Raw genomic sequence first — 18826 nt, 5'->3', positions numbered from 1 at the left:
TTCAGTCTTCCTGAATCTTATATATTTTCCAGAACTGCTCAAACACCAGCTGTTTTACCATTCTGCGATATTTTTTTTTATGGCAAATTCTTGCATTAAGTGGCTCCTATTCTTACATCAAAAAGGCTTGAGAATTACTTTGTGGCAAGAGAATTCCCTGTTCCTTAGCGAATAATGAAAAACCAAGCCAGTGAAGGGCAAAAAGAGGACAGTCTTATTGTACTATTGTTCAGGCACCTCCTTGCAGTAGCAGCATCAAAGGCTTCATGAAGGCCAAGAGGAGTTCTTGATTTCTTAGGGAAAAACCAACTGTGTATCTGAAGAACAAAAGAGTCTGTCCCTTAAACGGAAGTGTTGTTCTGTTAGATCATTGTACAGTCACTCTTTTAGGGTAGTGGGCTGTAGAGGGAGCTGAGGAGATGACAGGTAGAGCTTGAAGAGAGCAGCTAAGGGTGCTAGAGTTCTGACTTGCTTGTACACAGCTGGTTATTGCTCTGAGTGGGGAGGATCTAAGATATGTGGAATTGGTGTGTGTGAGCCACTAACAAAAGTTCTACTCAGATACCTAAACTTGAGTGTTAATTTAATAATGGATGTCATTTATAACAAAAAAAAGATTGATTGATGTATTTACCCAAGTATAATACACTGCTTGGTTCAGCATGTGAATTTAAGGGGAATTTACACTGTTGGGCTTAATGTAAATTAAATTAACCTACCTATCTTGAATCTGAGTGTTTTTAATAACTGGTGAATTGGATTGCTTTATTATATTTGCTGGGATGCTAGTTTTTTTCTCTATTAATACACTTAACTTGCATTCTAGCTTCGCCATTCAGAGACAGGCATCGAGTGGTGGGTTGTGTGACAGTGTCTGTCAATAGTGAAGACAAATAGTGCCAGAGACACTTAACCCATCCAATCTCACCCAGGGTATAGGTCGGTCTTGTTTTCAGACTTCTTCATAAGTCTCTTCTTTCTTTCTTTTTTTTTTTTTTTGTTTTATTTCTAAATAGTGGATTGATACTGATTTGAAACTAAACTTTTTGGAAAAGTTTTTGACATTACATCAGTAATACAAGAAGAAGAAAAGTAGAAACCCAGGTTTGGCATGTGAGGTGTTGAAAGCAGGTTTGCAGCCACTTTGTAAGTTCTGTTTTTTACCTTCAAAACCTTTGGCAACACAAGGGTTGATGCTGGAAATTTTGCACATAGTATCCTTCTGGTTTTATTCTGAAATTGTTCTTCTGTGTGCAGTGGTTCAAATAAACCAATTAACATACAAAACTCTTACCAAGAACTTGACATGTTAGATAAATTAACGAATTTAATAAATGGGTATACTTCATATATTAAGCTTATACACCACCTAAACCTCACCCTGTGTAGTGAGTTATCATTTTTGACACTTAATTGTATTCTGAAGATAGCATAGGGGATTGCATGGGATGCAGGCTAGGTTCTGAGAAAAAGACGGGTTCTCTAATGGCTTTTGCTAGTCCTGGCTGTTCATGCACAGGTGGCTGAAAAACCTGTGAAAACAAAAACATCTCCAATTTATTTGCATTTGCAATCTTAAGCTTTCCAGTCTGGGAAGTGACTTGCTTAGCACTTCAGCTGCAATTTAAAAAAAAAAAAAAAAAAAAAAAAGTCATCAGGATGCTATTTGTTTCTTTTTGAGGACTTGGTAATCCTTGTTGTATTTAAGGATCTCTTTGGAAAGAATGAACAAGGATTTCAGGATTGGCTCCACGTAAGTGTTACCTAAAGACAAGACTCCCTCAATGCCAAGTAGTGATTTTTTTTTTTCTTTCTCCTGCCTTTCAGACTTTTTTTTAGAGGCTGAATGCCTTGTTTGACTTCACGAGATAATAGGATATAGAAATATATGTCATTGCCTTAGTTGATAACTCAGGAGGTAATAAATTTTCTTTGTACAATGCTTTAAGTTATTAAAAGAAAAAGACTGCACTGATTTGCTCATGGGGATGCTCTTTGCTGTGTGTTCCCTCAGTCTCTGATATTATATTAGCCTGTGATTTTTATCAGCATGCATTTGTGCCACACGCGTGTTGCATCCCTTCTTCCACTGCCTGCTTTTTGGCTGCTTTTTGTTTTCAGGAAGAACCTGAATTATTCAGTCTCTTGGTTGTGAATGTAATTCTGTTCACTGCCTGAAAGCGAGGTAAATGTTTGGGAGCGGTAGGCACCTTTTTAGACTTTCTGGGAAGCAAAAGTAAAAATGACTGATATCATGAACAAATGGAATTTCTTTGAAATTTAGTCTTCCTAGGAGTAGTGCAGAGTAATTGGTTATCTTTATCTGCATTCTGAACTCCAGCACTAACCACTTAGTTTGTTAGTTCTTGGTTATTTTCTCTCTTTCATTTACATGTTACAGAATTGCTTGTTACTGATGTGTAAATTACGATCTTCAAAAGAGAACCAGGACTTCTTGTGCTGAACTGTTTGATACCGTTCTGCCTCTCTTAGAGGAAAAAAAGCTTGTAGGACAGGGAACAAATTCTGAATTACTTATTTCAACTACCTTACATGTCGCAGTGATGGCAATGAATAGATTCAGGAGGTTTAGTTTCAACAGTGATCAAAGTTGCTCTAATGCAGAAATAGTTTTCTTTTCTCTTTCATTTTTTTTAATTAAGAAAAAGGAAAAAAAAAACCCCACCTTGTGATGCTGGTGCACGTTTCATTTATAATACTGTGGCTGCATACTTGCCATAACATGCACTTGGCTTCTTTCTATTCAGTGTTGTTGCTCTGAAAGCAATTTTTATTTTGAGGCTGTGTTAAAATATATTCAGTCTTATATTTCAAAATGTGCATACTTATTTAAACTATATATTTGTCACTGCAAGCACTGTTAAATTGCAAATGAAGGAGCCACCTGTAACAATTCCCATTAATATGTGTCTAAAGAAAGTAACCTCAAATAAAAAAAAAAATGCTTAAACTGGGAAAGGTGTGTGTATGTTTCCACTCTAACTTGACAGACCAGTAACCAGGTACCCCCCTCCCACTGAATGTTCACTGGTTATATTTGTTTATTATCTGCATATTGGGGAAAACTTCATTCCTCAAACCCAGGAAATGCAAAATGCTCTCACCTTTTAAAGCAATACCAGTCAAGTTTGAGTTACTGAAACTTTAGAATAAACTTATTATTTCAGAATGCAGCATATTCAACCAAGAGATCTTCTTTGGATATCAGATACGCATGTGTTGTCACAAGCTTTAGAAAAAATTGATAAAACAGAATGGGAGCCATGTAAAACATACAGTGGTTTATTCGTTATAGTAACTTTGTGAATTCTTATTTGATTGACCCTACTTGTTTGTTTATTAGTTCAATGGAAGAAGAGTCGGCTAAAGGCCTGCAGACTCTGTGAGAAAACATAAATTTTACTATGTTTCTTAGTATTTGCATAACTTAAAATGTTACTAAAGCAATTACTAATTTATCCCCCTAAAATAGATTTTAAATTTGTGCATTTGATCTAATATAGCCAGTTGATTTCATTGGCTGCAATATTTGTCACACTTTCTTACATATTTTTAACTATTATAATGGAGAAGGTGCTGGCCTGTACATGCTCTAAAACACTTGCATGTTTATGGATGGTAATGGCATTCATTTGGGAATATATAAGGCTAAAGAGAAAGGTTTTCTTGCCATTACTATTTAGCTTGATATTGTTTTGATAATCTAACTTTACTGTTACACAGGGGCGTCTCTGGTAAATGGAGGCAAGTATAGCCAATTTATAATGGACAGTGTTTCTTTCCTTTTTAAATGTATAAAGGAAAAACATAGGCATATGTTCATACACATACATGCTTTTTAACTTCTAGGAAAAGAAACTGGAGGAGAAACTGTTTTGGATAGCAATAATGATAGCAACTTAAATATTGCAGAATGCTGCAACCTAAAATAATGATACCATTAGCAGCTCTTTTAGCTTTATACTGAAAAGTATTCTGTTTAGTGATTTATTTATTTATTTTTTTCCTAGGAAAGTAAGGGAAAAGTACAATTGTTGCATTTCTGGACAGGATATGCATTGAACCATTTGATAAGCAGGATACGATCAGTGTTTGGCATATCTGTTCTAATGCAGACCTGTGTAAGGATTGTCACTTTAAGTTTTTCTTCTAGGTCTTTTAAAAGACCTTTCTAAAACATTCCCAGAATCTGCTGCAGAAAGATAAATCTTTGGTATTAATCTATTGGAGGAGAAGTCTTCCAATTCTAGAGCCCTGCTACCTGGTTCAATGTACGTAATTATTTATTTGTCAAAGTCTTTGTCATGCACAGGCGAACAAGAGATGTGCATACACTGCGTTGTACTATGCATGATACTCAGTTTCATCCATTAAAAGAAGAATTCATTTTAAATGGGGGAAATATTGCTGTTCAGTAATCCAGTTCTGCAGCATTACTGCTGTGTGCTCCATGTATTCCGTTTGCAAATACTTGCATGCAGCATATATGCTGTATGCATGCTGCATATTTCTTTCTGTTTGAGTGTATAAATGATGAATGGAAACTAATTCTATTTTAACAAACCAAAGTATTCATCCCAAATAGCAATGATCTTTCTCAACTCAAAGTGGCTGCAAATCAGCTCCTAAATATTGTCACTGAAATTAATACCTAGATTTAATGGTTCTTGCCAATCCTATAAATGTTTTTGAAAAAAGCATTGCATTAATGCATGATGTAGAAAGGATAAATTTGCCTTTAAATTGGAATGCAGTTCAAAGTGACTGAATTCTCCAATTTCAGCCACTATATTTGCCAAAGAACAAACTGGGAAATGGAACTGGTATCATTCATCTGTTCCTGATTTACTGGGAGGTTCGGGGAAGGGACTTCCTACGAAGATAAAAGCAGAATAGTCTATTGATAAAGTGTAATGACCACTAAATTTTACAATCTGAAGTAGTGTATGTTTAAATTCATTTAGCACAGAAAAGCTGTAAGAAACAGTAACGATTTAAAAATTCATCATCAGTCATTGATACCCCCGATAATTACAAGCAGGCTGATTTATTGGAAGGTTTGCTAAGTTTTGCTTTAGTTAAATGTATTGTCATGGCTGAACATACTTTATTCTGTTACTTTTAAATAGCTTAAACTGGATAAAACAGTTCAACTATCTCTAAACCTTTTAGACTTGAGAGATTAATATATTTTGGATTTTAAAAAAATCCCAAACAACAAGAAGGAAAACATCATGTTCCTTTTAATAATAGGTATTACCTCTATGACACCAGTAACTAGCTGAACAAACGTACTGTAAAATTACGTATGTATGTATGTACAATTTGTTTCTAAAATTAGATTATTTTTGTGGTTCTGGTTTATTGTGTAAGCTGTGGTCAGCAGTGCAGAAATACAGGAAATAGCATTTTCCCCCTAGGAAGCTTAAATCTGAATATAAAATTCAGTTAAGTTATTCCTCAGTGAGCTACAGCTAATTTAAATAAATAAATACCTATGTTTGTCCATACTGCTTCCTGTGGAATGTTTTAGCCTATGTTTTCAGCTGATTTGTCCATAATTCCTTAGTGGAAATGATTGTGGTGTTCTCCAGAAATCTTCAGGGTTTTCTCTGAAGCGTTTTGCTGTCCTCTCATGTTTCTAAAACAGATTGATCTGTGTCACCTCCAGAGAAGTCACAATCACATTGTTTAAAATATCCTGCTTAATGTGAATTTTTCAGATACCTGTCTCAAGCTGTCCCTGTATGCATAAGGGACTCAGCTAAAAAAGTCTGAGAGAAATCAGTCTCAGTGACTGAAAGAGTAAAATTACAGAAATTTCATGTCTCCTTCTATCAGCATGTCACCAATACAGGTATATCATCCCTGTTTTGAACCTTCAAAATAAACAGCTATGTCATAGTGACTGATACCAGTTCCATTTTGCCTACCAACTCAGTTGATTTTATATTTTATTTCTCATTTATGATGGAATAATCAGCAGCTCTTTTTCTCATTTATTTTCTCATATTTTTATTCCAGGATTTGCCTCTGAAGCAGGGAGTGTCTGCATTAAAAATGACCTGTAGTTCTCTGCTTCATAGGTTAGAAACTTATTTTAATATTTTGTGGCTAAGCACAGTCCCGTCTTTTTCAAAAATAAAAATTTCCAACAATAAATGGTTTAATTGGCATCAAATGTGGATTATAAGCATTTTGCATTGGGGCTTCCATTATTTTAGATGAAATGGCTTCTACACAAATAATTAGTCCAGCTGAGGCAATGAAAGCTATGTTTACTTGCAGCCATTTTTATGAATTAACATTAAGTTTTAAAGAAGTTGATTACAGTGGATCATACTAAGTCTTATTTGGACATTTCCAAAGTACTGTATTGGTTAGGCTGTATTGCTTTAAGCATTTACATTCTAAAACTTACCAAATTCCAAATATTTGTTGGGGGAAATAAATCGGTTCATAAATCACTTTATTTCAATGGGACTGCTATAGCCAGCACACACAGAACCATGTATCTTGTATTTACTTCTGAATTATACACCGCAGATGCTTCTTCAGCTCCTTCCTCTTCCTCCATGGGCGGTGCTTGCAGCTCCTTTACCACCTCTTCCAGTCCTACCATTTACTCTACCTCAGTCACCGACAGCAAGGCTATGCAAGTGGAGAGCTGCTCCTCAGCCGTGGGGGTAAGTACCCGAGGGGTAAGTGAAAAGCAGTTAACCAGTAACACAGTCCAGCAGCAGCAGTCAACGCCGAAGAGACACACAGTCCTGTACATCTCGCCACCACCTGAGGACTTGCTGGACAACAGTCGGATGTCCTGCCAGGATGAGGGCTGTGGATTGGAGTCAGAACAGAGCTGCAGTATGTGGATGGAGGATTCACCCTCCAACTTCAGTAACATGAGTACCAGTTCCTACAATGATAACACTGAGGTGCCACGTAAATCACGCAAACGAAATCCAAAGCAGAGGCCAGGGATCAAACGTCGAGATTGCGAAGAGTCCAACATGGATATATTTGATGCCGACAGTGCCAAAGCGCCTCACTATGTCCTTTCTCAGCTCAGCACGGACAGCAAAGGCAACTCAAAAGCAGGAAATGGGTTGGTATCTGTTTGATTTTTGGTTTTTTTTTTTTGTTTGTTTGTTTTGTTTTTTGTTTTTTTTTTAAAAAGTTCTATCACCATATGTAAAACCAAACTAATAAAACTCCCCCCATGCCCCATCAAGTGTTCTACTCAGGTTCTCACATAAATCCCTTCTCTACTGTTCCCTTTTGCGTCCTAGCCCGTGATAAGTTCTCATTAGACTTGCTAATCTTTATTTAGAAGATAAAGGTAAACTTTCCTGAAACAATTGGATGCAGCACTGATGAGCTCACCTGTATTCTTGTTTAAGTGAAATTCCTAAAAGATTGCACAATTCCATTTATAAAATGGCAATGAAGATGTTACTGTATTTAAAAAGAAAGGCAGAAGTGGACTGGACGCACCCTAAATCTTAATGTTTTTTGCAGGATTTTATGTGAGGATTTCAGTCTGTACACTTTACCTGCTTCTGTTTGTCTCTTTCTCTATTTGATAAATAGAGAGAGTGATGGGAGTAGAAGTTAATGGCTTGTTAGGATTTCTCATCATTTAAATTAACACATGCTTTACTTTTTTATACAATGTTAAGATGATATGGTGAACCAGATTTTGTTTTTCCTTGTGAATTCACTTCTGTATTTGATTTTTTCAGAAATAAATCTCTAATCCTGTTTCTCTCTGTGCTTCTGGGTTGTGTGCATGCGTGTGTCTGTACATGGGCACGCCTGGGTGGTGGTCTCTCATCTCTCCCACTTCACACTGTTCACTAAATGCATTTCAGTAGTTGCTTAAAGAGGAAAAAGTCCATCAGTTTACAATAGTATGTGGATACTTTTTTTTTTAATTTATTTTTTAACTTGTAGCTTCTTTAGTACTTTTAAGATGGTCAAGTGGATAGATTTGGCTTTTTTATTGTGGGTTTTTTGGGGGAGGGGGGGAGTGCATTTTGTTTGTTTTTACTTTTATGTATGTGCTTGCAGTACGTTCTAATGTTCATCACAGTAATGGTGAATATTAAAATTTGACTGATGGGAAAGATTATGAACTTCTCATATTCCAAAGGGAAAGAGCCTGGAGTCTGTATTCCCAGGGTCATTGCAGTTCCATACTTAAAATTTCACTGTGAGAAAGTGATTCTGAGAAACTCTCCAGAGTGTGCTGCTGCTTCCTGCCGGCCTGGGTACCGCACCTGGAAAAGTGGAGCGGGCTGGTACCAGGAGCGTTGGCTCTGCCGACCACTCCTGTCTCCTTGGACCTCTGGGTCTTCTAGTATTTCCTTACAACAACTGCAGTTGTCCAGCATCTCTTGTTTTCACCAGCTGAAATTGATAATAAAGTAGAACATTAGTACATGGTAGAGCCAAAGAAGCAAATTAGCATATGTAAAGCAGCTGCTTGGAACTAGGAAACTGCCTCCACTGAGCACAAAGGAGGTCAGGCTCTCCCTTACAAAGGGAAGAAACTTTATCGAAAGGCAAGAACTGTATGACTGTAAATGTGATCTCTGGACAGAAAGGGGAGTTTTATTAAACTCTGGAACAGTAGGTACATTCTCAATCTAAAACATCACAAGACTATAACATTCCCTAAAATATTGGGGGCTAACCAGTGAATGTTCATTGGTACTGTCAGCAATACTCTGTGAACGCAGGGGTAGAGAGAAGCATAATTTTTTTCCTAATGTGTCATATACAGACTAGATTGAACTGCAGCAAAACTCTTATATAACAGAATTGTCCTTCTAAATAAGAGCTATGGGGTAAGAAATGGCCAAGATATTAGAAAACTTAGTTTTGCAGTTGGAATATGGAGATTTAGCGTTACAAATCTAGGTCATCGTAGTGACTTTTTTTCTTTTTTAAAAAAACTTTCAGGCCTGATGGAGTTCAGCCAAGGGAGTTCATTTGCTTTTGGCTTTAAGAAAAGAGCAAGGAAAGCACCCTTGCTAAATTGTAAAGTGGAAATAGCGTTTGCCCTAAAAGAGGCTTCTAGTCAGTTGACTTCAAAAGCTAAGAAGGAAAAGAATATATTCCTATGGAAACTGTTGGAATTTTTGAAAGCCTTTTTAGAAATGGATGAATTGATGATGATTTAGGGCAAAGACTCTCAGATTTCCAACATCCTTGGTCTCACTTCCACTTTCAGGTCTTCACTGGGAACAGCCCTGATGGCAGTGCAGGACCAGGCAAACCTTAACTCCGGAAATCTGTTTTAATAGAATTGTGGGTTTTGCCACTTACATTTCTTTTCTAAAAAAGAAGTGCTAGCTTTGAGGAGACATTGTCTGGTAACAGTTAAGCTAATAAATAAATAAATGTGTGTGTGTGTTTGAAATATTTTACTATTTGTATGTGCATGAATATTAGTATTGTAAATAAAGTAAATTGAAAGGATGTGTAAATGATATATCCTCATAATTTGAGAATAAAGGCTACTGAAGTTCTGGTGAAGGCTTTACAATTGCTTTCAAGTTCAGCTAATCTGATTGAAAGTAATGATTACTTTAGGTTTCTAGAGGGAAGGCTTTCAGAATAATTGTTAGGCAGCATCTCTTCGCATAAATATGACAATGTATAAAATACTAATATGTTGACAATTAAGGTACCTTGAGTTTTAAGAGTAAAGTATTCTCAGGAAAACAGAGTTTTGTTGGAGAGGCCAAAGTGTTAACATCACACTGCTAAAACTTCGCATTTTGCGTGTTGGAAGAGAATTTCATTTTGATGGCTGCCTCTAATGCTTCCCTTCAAAATCCAATAATATCTGTTTCCCGTATTAATTTGCGGAGCTGGAACTTCCAAGCCTGACAAGGTCAGATGAAGTGTCCCATGTGGTGTCTTTGCACGGAGCATTCTCCCACGATGTTCCAGTGCCTAACCGAGGTGCAGAAAGCATGAGTCCCAGGGACAGTGTCGGGAGTAGTACGGCGGTGGTTGCGGTAGCTGAGGTTGCCCAGCGTTCCTTCTCATGGTCCCTGTGGGAAGCTAAGAGATAGTAGCTGTGAGATTTAAAATTCCGAGTGAGAAAAGGAGAAGATACTCCCTGAAAGTATTCCTTTTAATTACTAGTCCATTGGAGTAATGTCCTGACAGGAAGAATAGAGAAAGTGATTATCTAACGAGCTTGAGTTTTATTAGCGTTTTTGCTTAACTTGTACAGGAGTGAAGAGCATAGTGGTGTTAATTACAGTTTAATTAGTGTATCGCAGGTTTTGTATATGCTACATTGAGGAAGAATTTTGTCCCTTTTATTTTCCTAAAAGAAGGTATGTTTTTCCATTGAGTTTTCATTTTTTTTTAAACAGTCTGTTTGACTAGACTGTGGCAGAGTAATCAGGACTCCTTGGCAGAAAGATGATACTCTTGCAGGTTTTTTTTATACTAGTTTTTTATGTAGATCCTGCTTCTCTGCTGTTACTGGGTTGAAAACAAGCGTGCAGGGCAGGGGTGCTCAGGGACACGTGCTGGGCATCCGTCCTGGGCTCAGCTGGATGAGCAGGAGGCTCGCTGGGCAGTCCATGGTGAAGTGGGTAACCTTCACAAACAGAAAAACATGAATGAAATTCATACAAAGCACAGACCTCGTAAGGGCTCAGCAGTATTTTAACCCTTTGTTACAGGTATGAAGAGGTTTTGGAAGGCGTAGTAGAAATAAGAGCGTGACAAATAGGACTTCCTGGGGTATGAGTTGTGGTGGAATCGGGGCAAAGTGCCTGACCTTCCATGGGGCAGGAGAAGGCCCTTCTGTAGGAGAAGTGCTGGGCCAGGCTGTGCAGGGGCTGGGGGATGACTTGAAAGTATTTGTGTACTCTGTGGCCTCGTGCTGTTTATTCATTGCACAGTAGGAGTTTTAGGAAAGGTCCTGATAATGTTTGTTAGTATAAATCACCTGGTAATTGGAAAGAGAGCCCTATGAGCTACCTCAGCCTTCAGGTCAGTGAAAAACACATGCAGTGGCAAAGCTCTCAGTAAACGAAGAAAAAGCATTTCTTGCACACTTCTCCCTGAGAAGAAAAAATCCTGGATAAATTACCTTTGTGTGTTGCACACTGAAACAGGATTTGTTTTTTCAGCAATTCACACTTGTTATTTTAAACTGCTTTCTTCAGAGTCATTAGCTGTTAGAAACTACTTCTTGGTAGTAACAAAGAATACCATATTTGCATAAATTCATTGAGCCCTTTTTCTGCCTGTACCATTTGCCAGGGCATGTTTACATTTGCTAGTGTTAAATGAGTTTATTAGACTTCCATTCAGGTTCATGATACAAACCTGCTCTGTGTAAGATGAAGAGTTATTTTCCATTGTGCTTTAAAGCGATCACAAAATGCATCACATGATGTTATACTTTGGAGGGCTTCTTCATTTCGGTTTTAATTATGGAACTGAACACAAGATACAGTACATCTTAAGGTACGCACCTGGAAAGAAACAATCTTTTTTCATACACTGCAGATTTAAAATTGGTGCAATTATGTCAGAGCTTTTTACAATAACTAATTTGGTTTTAACATAAATTTATCAATCTGTTTTGACAGAAATTAGTATTTGAGTTTGCATGGCTATGCAAGTTCAGGTGGAGACAGGCATGAGGCTGTTTTCCTATTTAAAGAAGCATCATTTAACCTTAAATCCATTCAGTGTGTGTGTGTACATATGTATATTTGTTACAGAAGCGAAACAGCTTATTCAAATAATATCAGGCTGTATTACAGACTGTGAAAGAGCAGGTTATGAGCCTTCTTCTGTTTGTTAACATAGTTTAATGCTAATTGCTTTTCCCTTCCTTTATGTTTACTCTCTGAAAAGCAGTTCCTATTTCACTGGATGAAGGAGGCAGGGAAGCACCATTCCTCTTCATCCTGCAGGTTTCCTTCTCTGTCAGAAAGAGAATTCCAAAGTTTGCTCTCAACTCTAAATCTTCTATCCATTAATATACACTCTTTATCTTTTTAGCTTTTCTGTGATTTAGTTTGTTTTTATTGGGGAGCTGCTTATAATATCTTTTAATGGTCTGCTTTGACTTCCCAGAGCATCAGAGAACCAGAAAGGAGCTGGAGGGAAGAAGACCCCAATGTTGTGTGGTCAGTATCCAACTAAGAGTGAGGGGAAGGAGCTGAAGATAGTGGTACAGCCGGAAACCCAGCACAGGGCTCGTTATCTGACTGAAGGCAGCCGAGGCTCGGTGAAAGACCGTACACAGCAAGGCTTTCCAACTGTAAAGGTAGGCTGTTTAGTGTTAGGTGTTACGGGGATTCTTTTCCAAGGGATACTTTAGTAGAATGGGAACTGGTTCGGTTCAAGTAGGCCTAGAATCTCTGTTTTTAGAGGGAAGGGGAGAGACTTTGCAGTCTCTTTGCTGTGGAGACTGTACTGTATCTCTTCTTGCAGGTAACAGGAAGTCTTATTTGCATCACAGAGTTACAGGAGGAAGGAAGCTTTATGCCAAGGCAATGATGTATAATCTGTGATGCATGTCCTGTTAGACTACAATTATACAAACTGTGAAAATAGATAGACACTTGAAACATACAAAACTAGGATGGTGAAATGCTGTAACTGATTGCTGATAACAGTGGGACATCATTATGCCTTACTGGTAAGGACATAAAACTCGGTTTAATTTAAAAAAATAAATTCAAAGTGGTGGGGTTTTTGGCTTTTTTTTTTTTTTTTAAAATAAGTATCTGAATCCACATATCCAGTGTCTGTCTTTCAAGTAGAGTCATAAAGATCTAACTGAGGTGTGCTTTATGGGTTGTCCTGCTCAGTATGGTTAGCAGTAGAGAAGTTTGTGTGGATTAGTAGAACTGGAGAAGGGGGGGAAGAAAAGAGGAAGCAGTTGTATGCACACTTAACAAATGTAGACTGTTTCCTGTATAGACTTTGATGCCTTAAAGTTTAGGTGTTGATGGTCACTTGCTCTGAGGCAGGGATGAGTAGCACACAGGACTGAATGGTGTCCTCAATCCTTCTGATCAAGGGGAAAGATCTGGATGGAGCAGATGCAGTCAGGAATCCAGGGCCTGGTTGCATAGCTGGTGTCTCCAGCAAGCATTTAGCTGCTTTGTTTGTCTTGTCCTTTTCTCCCCTCCAAATGAAGTGACTGATGTAATTAACCTTGCTCAAAGAGAGGAAAAATTGTTGCCAGCTTGGTGAGGCTGTACAGCTTTACTGTAAGTTAGTCAGAGAATGGGGACCAAAGCACAGAAGGGAAGGAGGAGCTACAAATGGAGGAGGAACACGAGGAAGAAGGCTACAAAGAGGTCTTTCACATTCCTGCTCAAAAGGGAAAACATTCAGAGGCTGTTCTCCAGTGACTGCAGACTGATGCCCAGAGTGTGAATTTACAGGTCTTGTTTCTTCCCTTGTGTAGTCACAGGGTTGTGACTTGACTGGAATCACAGAGACTTGAGGTAGCGTACATGGCTGGAATGCAGTTGTGGATGTGCAGCAGCTGTTTAGAAAGGAAAGAGGACATCATGTATTTTAAGGAGCTCCCTGACTGCACAGACATCCAGCATGAAATTGGAGACTGGCCCGTTGAGGTCAGAGGAGGGAGGAAGCTCGGGGATAATGCATTGGTATCTGTTACAGACTGCGTGACTGAGAAGATAATAGATGGCGCTTTCTATAGGTAACTAACAGGAGTCTCCTGCTCACAGACCTCTCATCGTGAAAGGTTTCAGCCATTTGTCCATCTGCAGGGATGGCTACATAGCGTGGAGGAAGCAATTGATGAACTTTATGACTGTGCTTGTGAAGGTTTCCTAATGCAAACGTTAGAGAGGCTTACCAGGAGTAATGTTGCACTTGACTTACACAGAGACAAACAGAAGAACTGTAGTCAAATAGGATCACAAAAGTTGCAGCGACCACAGTATGAATGCAAGAGTGGACACCAAACTGAATACAACCCAGCATTGCACACTCATTGGAGCTAAGGCAAATGCCGTCCTTGTTATATTGGGAGGAGTGTGGCCAGCAGGTTGATCGAGCAGGCGACTATATTTGTTAATATACAAACAAGAAAGATAAAAGGCATTTCCTTTCATACTTTTCCTTAGTTATGCCACTTTGAGAAATCAGCAAGGCAGTGCTCAATCCAAACTAATTTACCAGGTCCACAAAGACATGTTTGTTTATGATACAGCCCTTAAAATTTGTGCTGACTACTGCTGACAGAGTACAGAAGTATACTTATCTTTAAAGTCCTGTTCAATAATGTTAGAACCATCTCCAACACTTCACTCAGTCCTCCTGAGTAATGTAGAAATCCAGTAAAGTTTCATAAGAAAAGAATCCATTCATATAGTCCTGTTGCTATGGTGATTTAGTGCTCATTTATGTGAATTTTCTTAATGGGCCTTTGTTCATCTGAATTTCCTTTTAATTTCTTTCGCAGTTACCCTTTAGCACCCATCAGTGAAAATTCTGTTTCAGAGAGTCTCATGTTACTGAATTCCTGGAAGCTCGAGCTTGCTTTACCAGTAGGCAAACTAGTTCATACCCTGTATATAAAAGTCTGCCTGGGTTGGACAGACAAAGTGAGTCAGTGGATCTTCAGGAAATCTGAGCTAGTGGAAAAAAATATGTAAAGGACAAGAGGGCCTTTTATTCTGTTTGGGGTTTTTGGGGGGTGTTTTAAAGATGGGGAAGAAGAGTGTAAAAATGTTGCTAGTCCAGTAGAGATCTGGTGCTTGCTCTTCTCCAGCAGCACCTGTGACAGGCAACCATTCAGATGCATCACTCTTAAGCAGACTGAGGAGGAGAAGCAGGTTCTATGGCCCGTTAAAGAACACCATTTTACTTGATGACTTAGAACTAGAGAGCCTACAATCAATATGCAACATTAAAATTGTATAAACAAACCTTAGTCAAGTGACTTGTCTGGCAAAAGAAAGATTATTCTGAATGCGAAGTGTCAGCAGAGGTATTCCAGCGATCACTAGCAGATTTTCCTGTTTTCTTACTAACAGTATTGCAAAGCTGGAACAGTTACCATCCAGATGATGAGATGATGCTCTTGCACATCTTTCATATCTTCTTCTAACACGAACACTGGGGAAGAAAAGCAACTCTGTTTAGCTGTGGTGATGCTGTTTCTAGCCAAGGAGACCTTGGTGACATGACACAAAGACCGTTCATTCAGCTTTCCGTGTAAAAGAGATTCAGTGGTAGAATATCAGAGTACCCTTTACTCCCCACTTCCTTTTGACCACCTGGTGAAATTCAGTCCTCTCATTGGCTCTTTTCATGGTCTCTTGTTTATTCGTGCTCTCTTGGCTTTTGAGCTCTTTGATATGAACTATAGCTGTTAGCCTACGGTTCATACATGGGAGCCTGTAGTAGGCCACGTCCAGAAATCTTTTGGCTTTGCCCATCCATGACAGTCAGAACTGTAAGCCAATTGCTCCTTTTGGACATGAGAAGTGTACTATGATTTTATCAGTATTTGCTGATTTTTTTTTTTTTTTTCCCCTTTTCTTTTTTCAAACTTGGCAAGAACCGCAGAAGTAAATTTTCTAAGTGTGTCAAGGATGAATCCCCTAAGAGATCCTCTGGAGGATTCTGCTATCATTTGCATCTCCTTACTAATAAACATGGAGCAAGTATTCTGCAAGTATTGACTGGGCTTCCAGGCCTAGGATGAAACCTAACATTGTCACCCAGAAATCCTCTAGCAACAATTGTGGCTTAATGAAAACATTAAAAATACTCATTTTATCTCCTAGAATGCTGTGGCAAAGAATTTCCATCTCTGGCCTGGGAATTTGGCAGCAATCTAGTGTTTCTTTTTACTTGGAGTATTTTTCTTCTGTTACTAAAAAGAATAACAGAGGTTACTTTGTAATACAATGTTGAGGTTAATTTTAGTACTACTTTTACATCAGAGTATTTTTAGTATGTAGCACCACAGTGGGATTCTGCTAATAAAAAAAGTATTAAAAGGACACAAACCCTTTCATGCTGGGTGTCGGTGTTAGAAAAATGAATGCATTTTTCACTAACATGTTCTGGGATAATTATGGCTTACACACTGGATTGCGGGAGGACTGCTAAATCATTATGTGAAATGTATGTCTGACCTGCTTTTATTTATTAAGTGTTTCAGTGAATCCTAACACTGTTCATAAACTTTAAGTAGGAGATGCCAACTTGCCATTTTTTATTTTTATTTTGGTGTCTGAAGGAAAAGTAGGTGTGCATGGTTGGACCATACAATCATTCAGACCATTCCTCCCTTTGCTTTCCCCCTCATCCTGTTCTGACTCATCCAGTGGTTTTGTAAGTGTTAGACAGTTTTTATCTGGTTTCACAAAGGTTGCAAGCTGTGCGGCTGGTGTGAAGATGGGATGCTAGAAACATAGCATGCTAATTGATTGATTGGCATGCACATACTGACCAACAAATTCTCATAAATTTTGGAATCAGCCACAGCAAACATTCTCTTTCTCAGCTGACTGGTGGGTGTAGATGCTGGTGAGGAAGGAGGATCCTGGAAAGAGATGGGGAAGTAGTCATGGTTGGGGTGAGAGTAAGGGGTCATAAGGGACCTGAAAGTTGAAGTTGGGATAATTCGGTGTGAAGATAGATAGGATTCAAGCTGGTTTAAAAAAAAAAAAAAAAAAAAAAATTCTTCACCTGTTTTAAATTACTGACTTGTCTTTTAATGGAAGAAAAAATGACAAAAGATTAAAAAATATTAGCATTTTGTTTATAAACTAGATGAAAAGTTTTTTTTTCCTGCCTCCCTTAGGATTGTTTCCAGCAACACTGGGAGCAGATTCACTTCAAATTCAACTGCATAAGATGTTTCCTGTTTTAATTAAGAGGCATTGCTGGCCAATTGAAATATTAAATTTGTGTTGCCGTGTTTCAGCTGGAAGGTCACAACGAGCCAGTGGTGCTGCAGGTATTCGTGGGTAATGACTCCGGTCGAGTGAAGCCGCATGGGTTCTACCAGGCCTGCAGAGTTACTGGGAGAAACACTACTCCCTGTAAAGAAGTGGATATAGAGGGGACTACTGTTATTGAGGTCGGACTGGACCCAAGCAACAATATGACACTTGCGTGAGTAGCTTTTTTTTTTTAATATATTTTCATTTATTAGCTTGTTTTCAGAAACTGATTTGCCTTTTTCAATTGAATTGGTTAGTAGTTAAAAGTCTGAACATCTTGGCACACACCAGGCACTTAGCGAAGCTATGTGTATAAGAAAAACTTTTAAATTGCATTCTCAGTTTGTTTATTATACTTAATGCTTAATCAGGTCTTCCTTAAACTTTATCAATTAACTTTGTTACATTAGTTTCATGTTCTGTTTGATCAATAATGTGCATATTCAAGCATTACATGAACTATAAACTGGTGACTGGTTCTGCTGGTTGTCTTTTAACAAGTACAGCATTGCTAATCAGAAGAGGGAAGGAGAATATTGGGACCTTCAGATCCCTTTAGGCCCAAAAGGCTGGGAGTTGTGGATTGTGAGGCTAAACTCTGGCTTTTCTGCTCTCTTGTTTTGCTTGTTCCATTTCTGTCATTTCCACCAGATAGTCCTTTGTCACGGAAGCTTCCTGCTTTGCTGTCTTTACAGAGCTTGTCTGGTCAAGTATAGGCAACGTTTTGGATACAGTTTACAGATGCATGTCGGCAGTGCACGGCCGCTGCTGAGAAGGGATGCGCTCTGTCTGATGGCAGTCATTAACTGCAGTAGATTTCTGAGCAAGTGGCCTCATCTGCCTATGTGGTTTGGATGTCACAAGAAACTTTAGATATAAGTGATTCCCTAATAAGCTTTTCGCATGTATCTTAATATATAGAAAGGGATTGATCCTCTTTCAATGTATTCTTTTCAGTAGAAGGTCTTTTTTTTTTTTAATAGGTAGGTGGTTAAAAGCTGCCACTCTTTACTTAGAAGCTTGTCTTGTTTCAAGAGAAGAAACGTTTCTTCAACTTAAAGTGTCCACTTCTTAAGCAGGATAATGCAGTTTGCTAATAGACTGAATCAATTTGATTTTTTTAATATAAAATATATTCCCACGCTGAGTTTGGAAACTGCCTCTTGGAGAGTAATTTTATAATTGTCCTCAAGTGTTGATGTAAAACCATATAAGTGTAGAGATACCAGAAAGATGAATTTGGAATTATCTAGGAAGAAAAGTTTTGCCTAGGCTGTTTTCTCAAAAGGTATCTTGATGTCTCAAAAGAAATCTTCCTAGTATTTCAGTGATGCTGTAGCACCTCTCTATTGATGGTAATGCCAGTTCTGAATCACAGTCTCCTCTCTGCTCCCTAGCTGTTGCTTATTGGCCCTCATGCAGCACAAAAGTTTGTTCTACTCAAATTAGATATCAGATGGTCCCTGTGCTTTTTAGATGTAGGGCCTAAGATCCTGGTAAAATTACAATATTCTACTTCTTAACACATCAGGCTGTGTTTGGTTTTTTTGTTTGTCTATTTTTTGAGTTTTTGTTTTGTTTTGTTTTTGTTTGTTTGGTTTTTGCTTGAAATTATTTTGCATCTAGCATGTCTTTCTGAAAGTTAGCACTGCATCTCTCTCTCACCCTGGCCCTGTATACATTTCCCGTAGGACCACAGTTATGGTATGACGTATCTATCACTTCCAAGTTCCACTGAGCATAAAAAATAATATGACTACAGTAAGTTTTCTTCTACTACTGCTTTAAGTGAATGCAGAATATTTTGTAGCGAT

At 38.2% G+C, this 18826-nt stretch overlaps 1 protein-coding gene across 9 annotated transcripts in view; it reads left to right on the top strand.

The window, feature by feature from the left end:
* NFAT5 (nuclear factor of activated T cells 5) overlaps positions 1-18826 on the top strand; it is a 77286-nt gene that overhangs the window by 34480 nt on the left and 23980 nt on the right. For 3 of the 9 annotated variants that reach the window (XM_041126081.1, XM_030025451.2, XM_041126082.1), the window contains exons 3-5: positions 6568-7126; positions 12142-12334; positions 16994-17184. In XM_041126081.1, the coding sequence (XP_040982015.1) occupies positions 6568-7126; positions 12142-12334; positions 16994-17184 (943 nt within the window). Of the gene's footprint in view, positions 1-826; positions 940-6045; positions 6108-6567; positions 7127-12141; positions 12335-16993; positions 17185-18826 lie in introns of all 9 variants that reach the window. The other 6 variants (XM_030025455.2, XM_041126086.1, XM_041126088.1 and 3 more) reach the window with 5 other exon arrangements.

Source organism: Aquila chrysaetos, chromosome 9 (assembly GCF_900496995.4).
Source record: "Aquila chrysaetos chrysaetos chromosome 9, bAquChr1.4, whole genome shotgun sequence".
Classification (NCBI taxonomy): domain Eukaryota; kingdom Metazoa; phylum Chordata; class Aves; order Accipitriformes; family Accipitridae; genus Aquila; species Aquila chrysaetos.
Note: the sequence above shows the minus strand (reverse complement) of the source record. Positions and strands in the feature narration are given on the sequence as shown.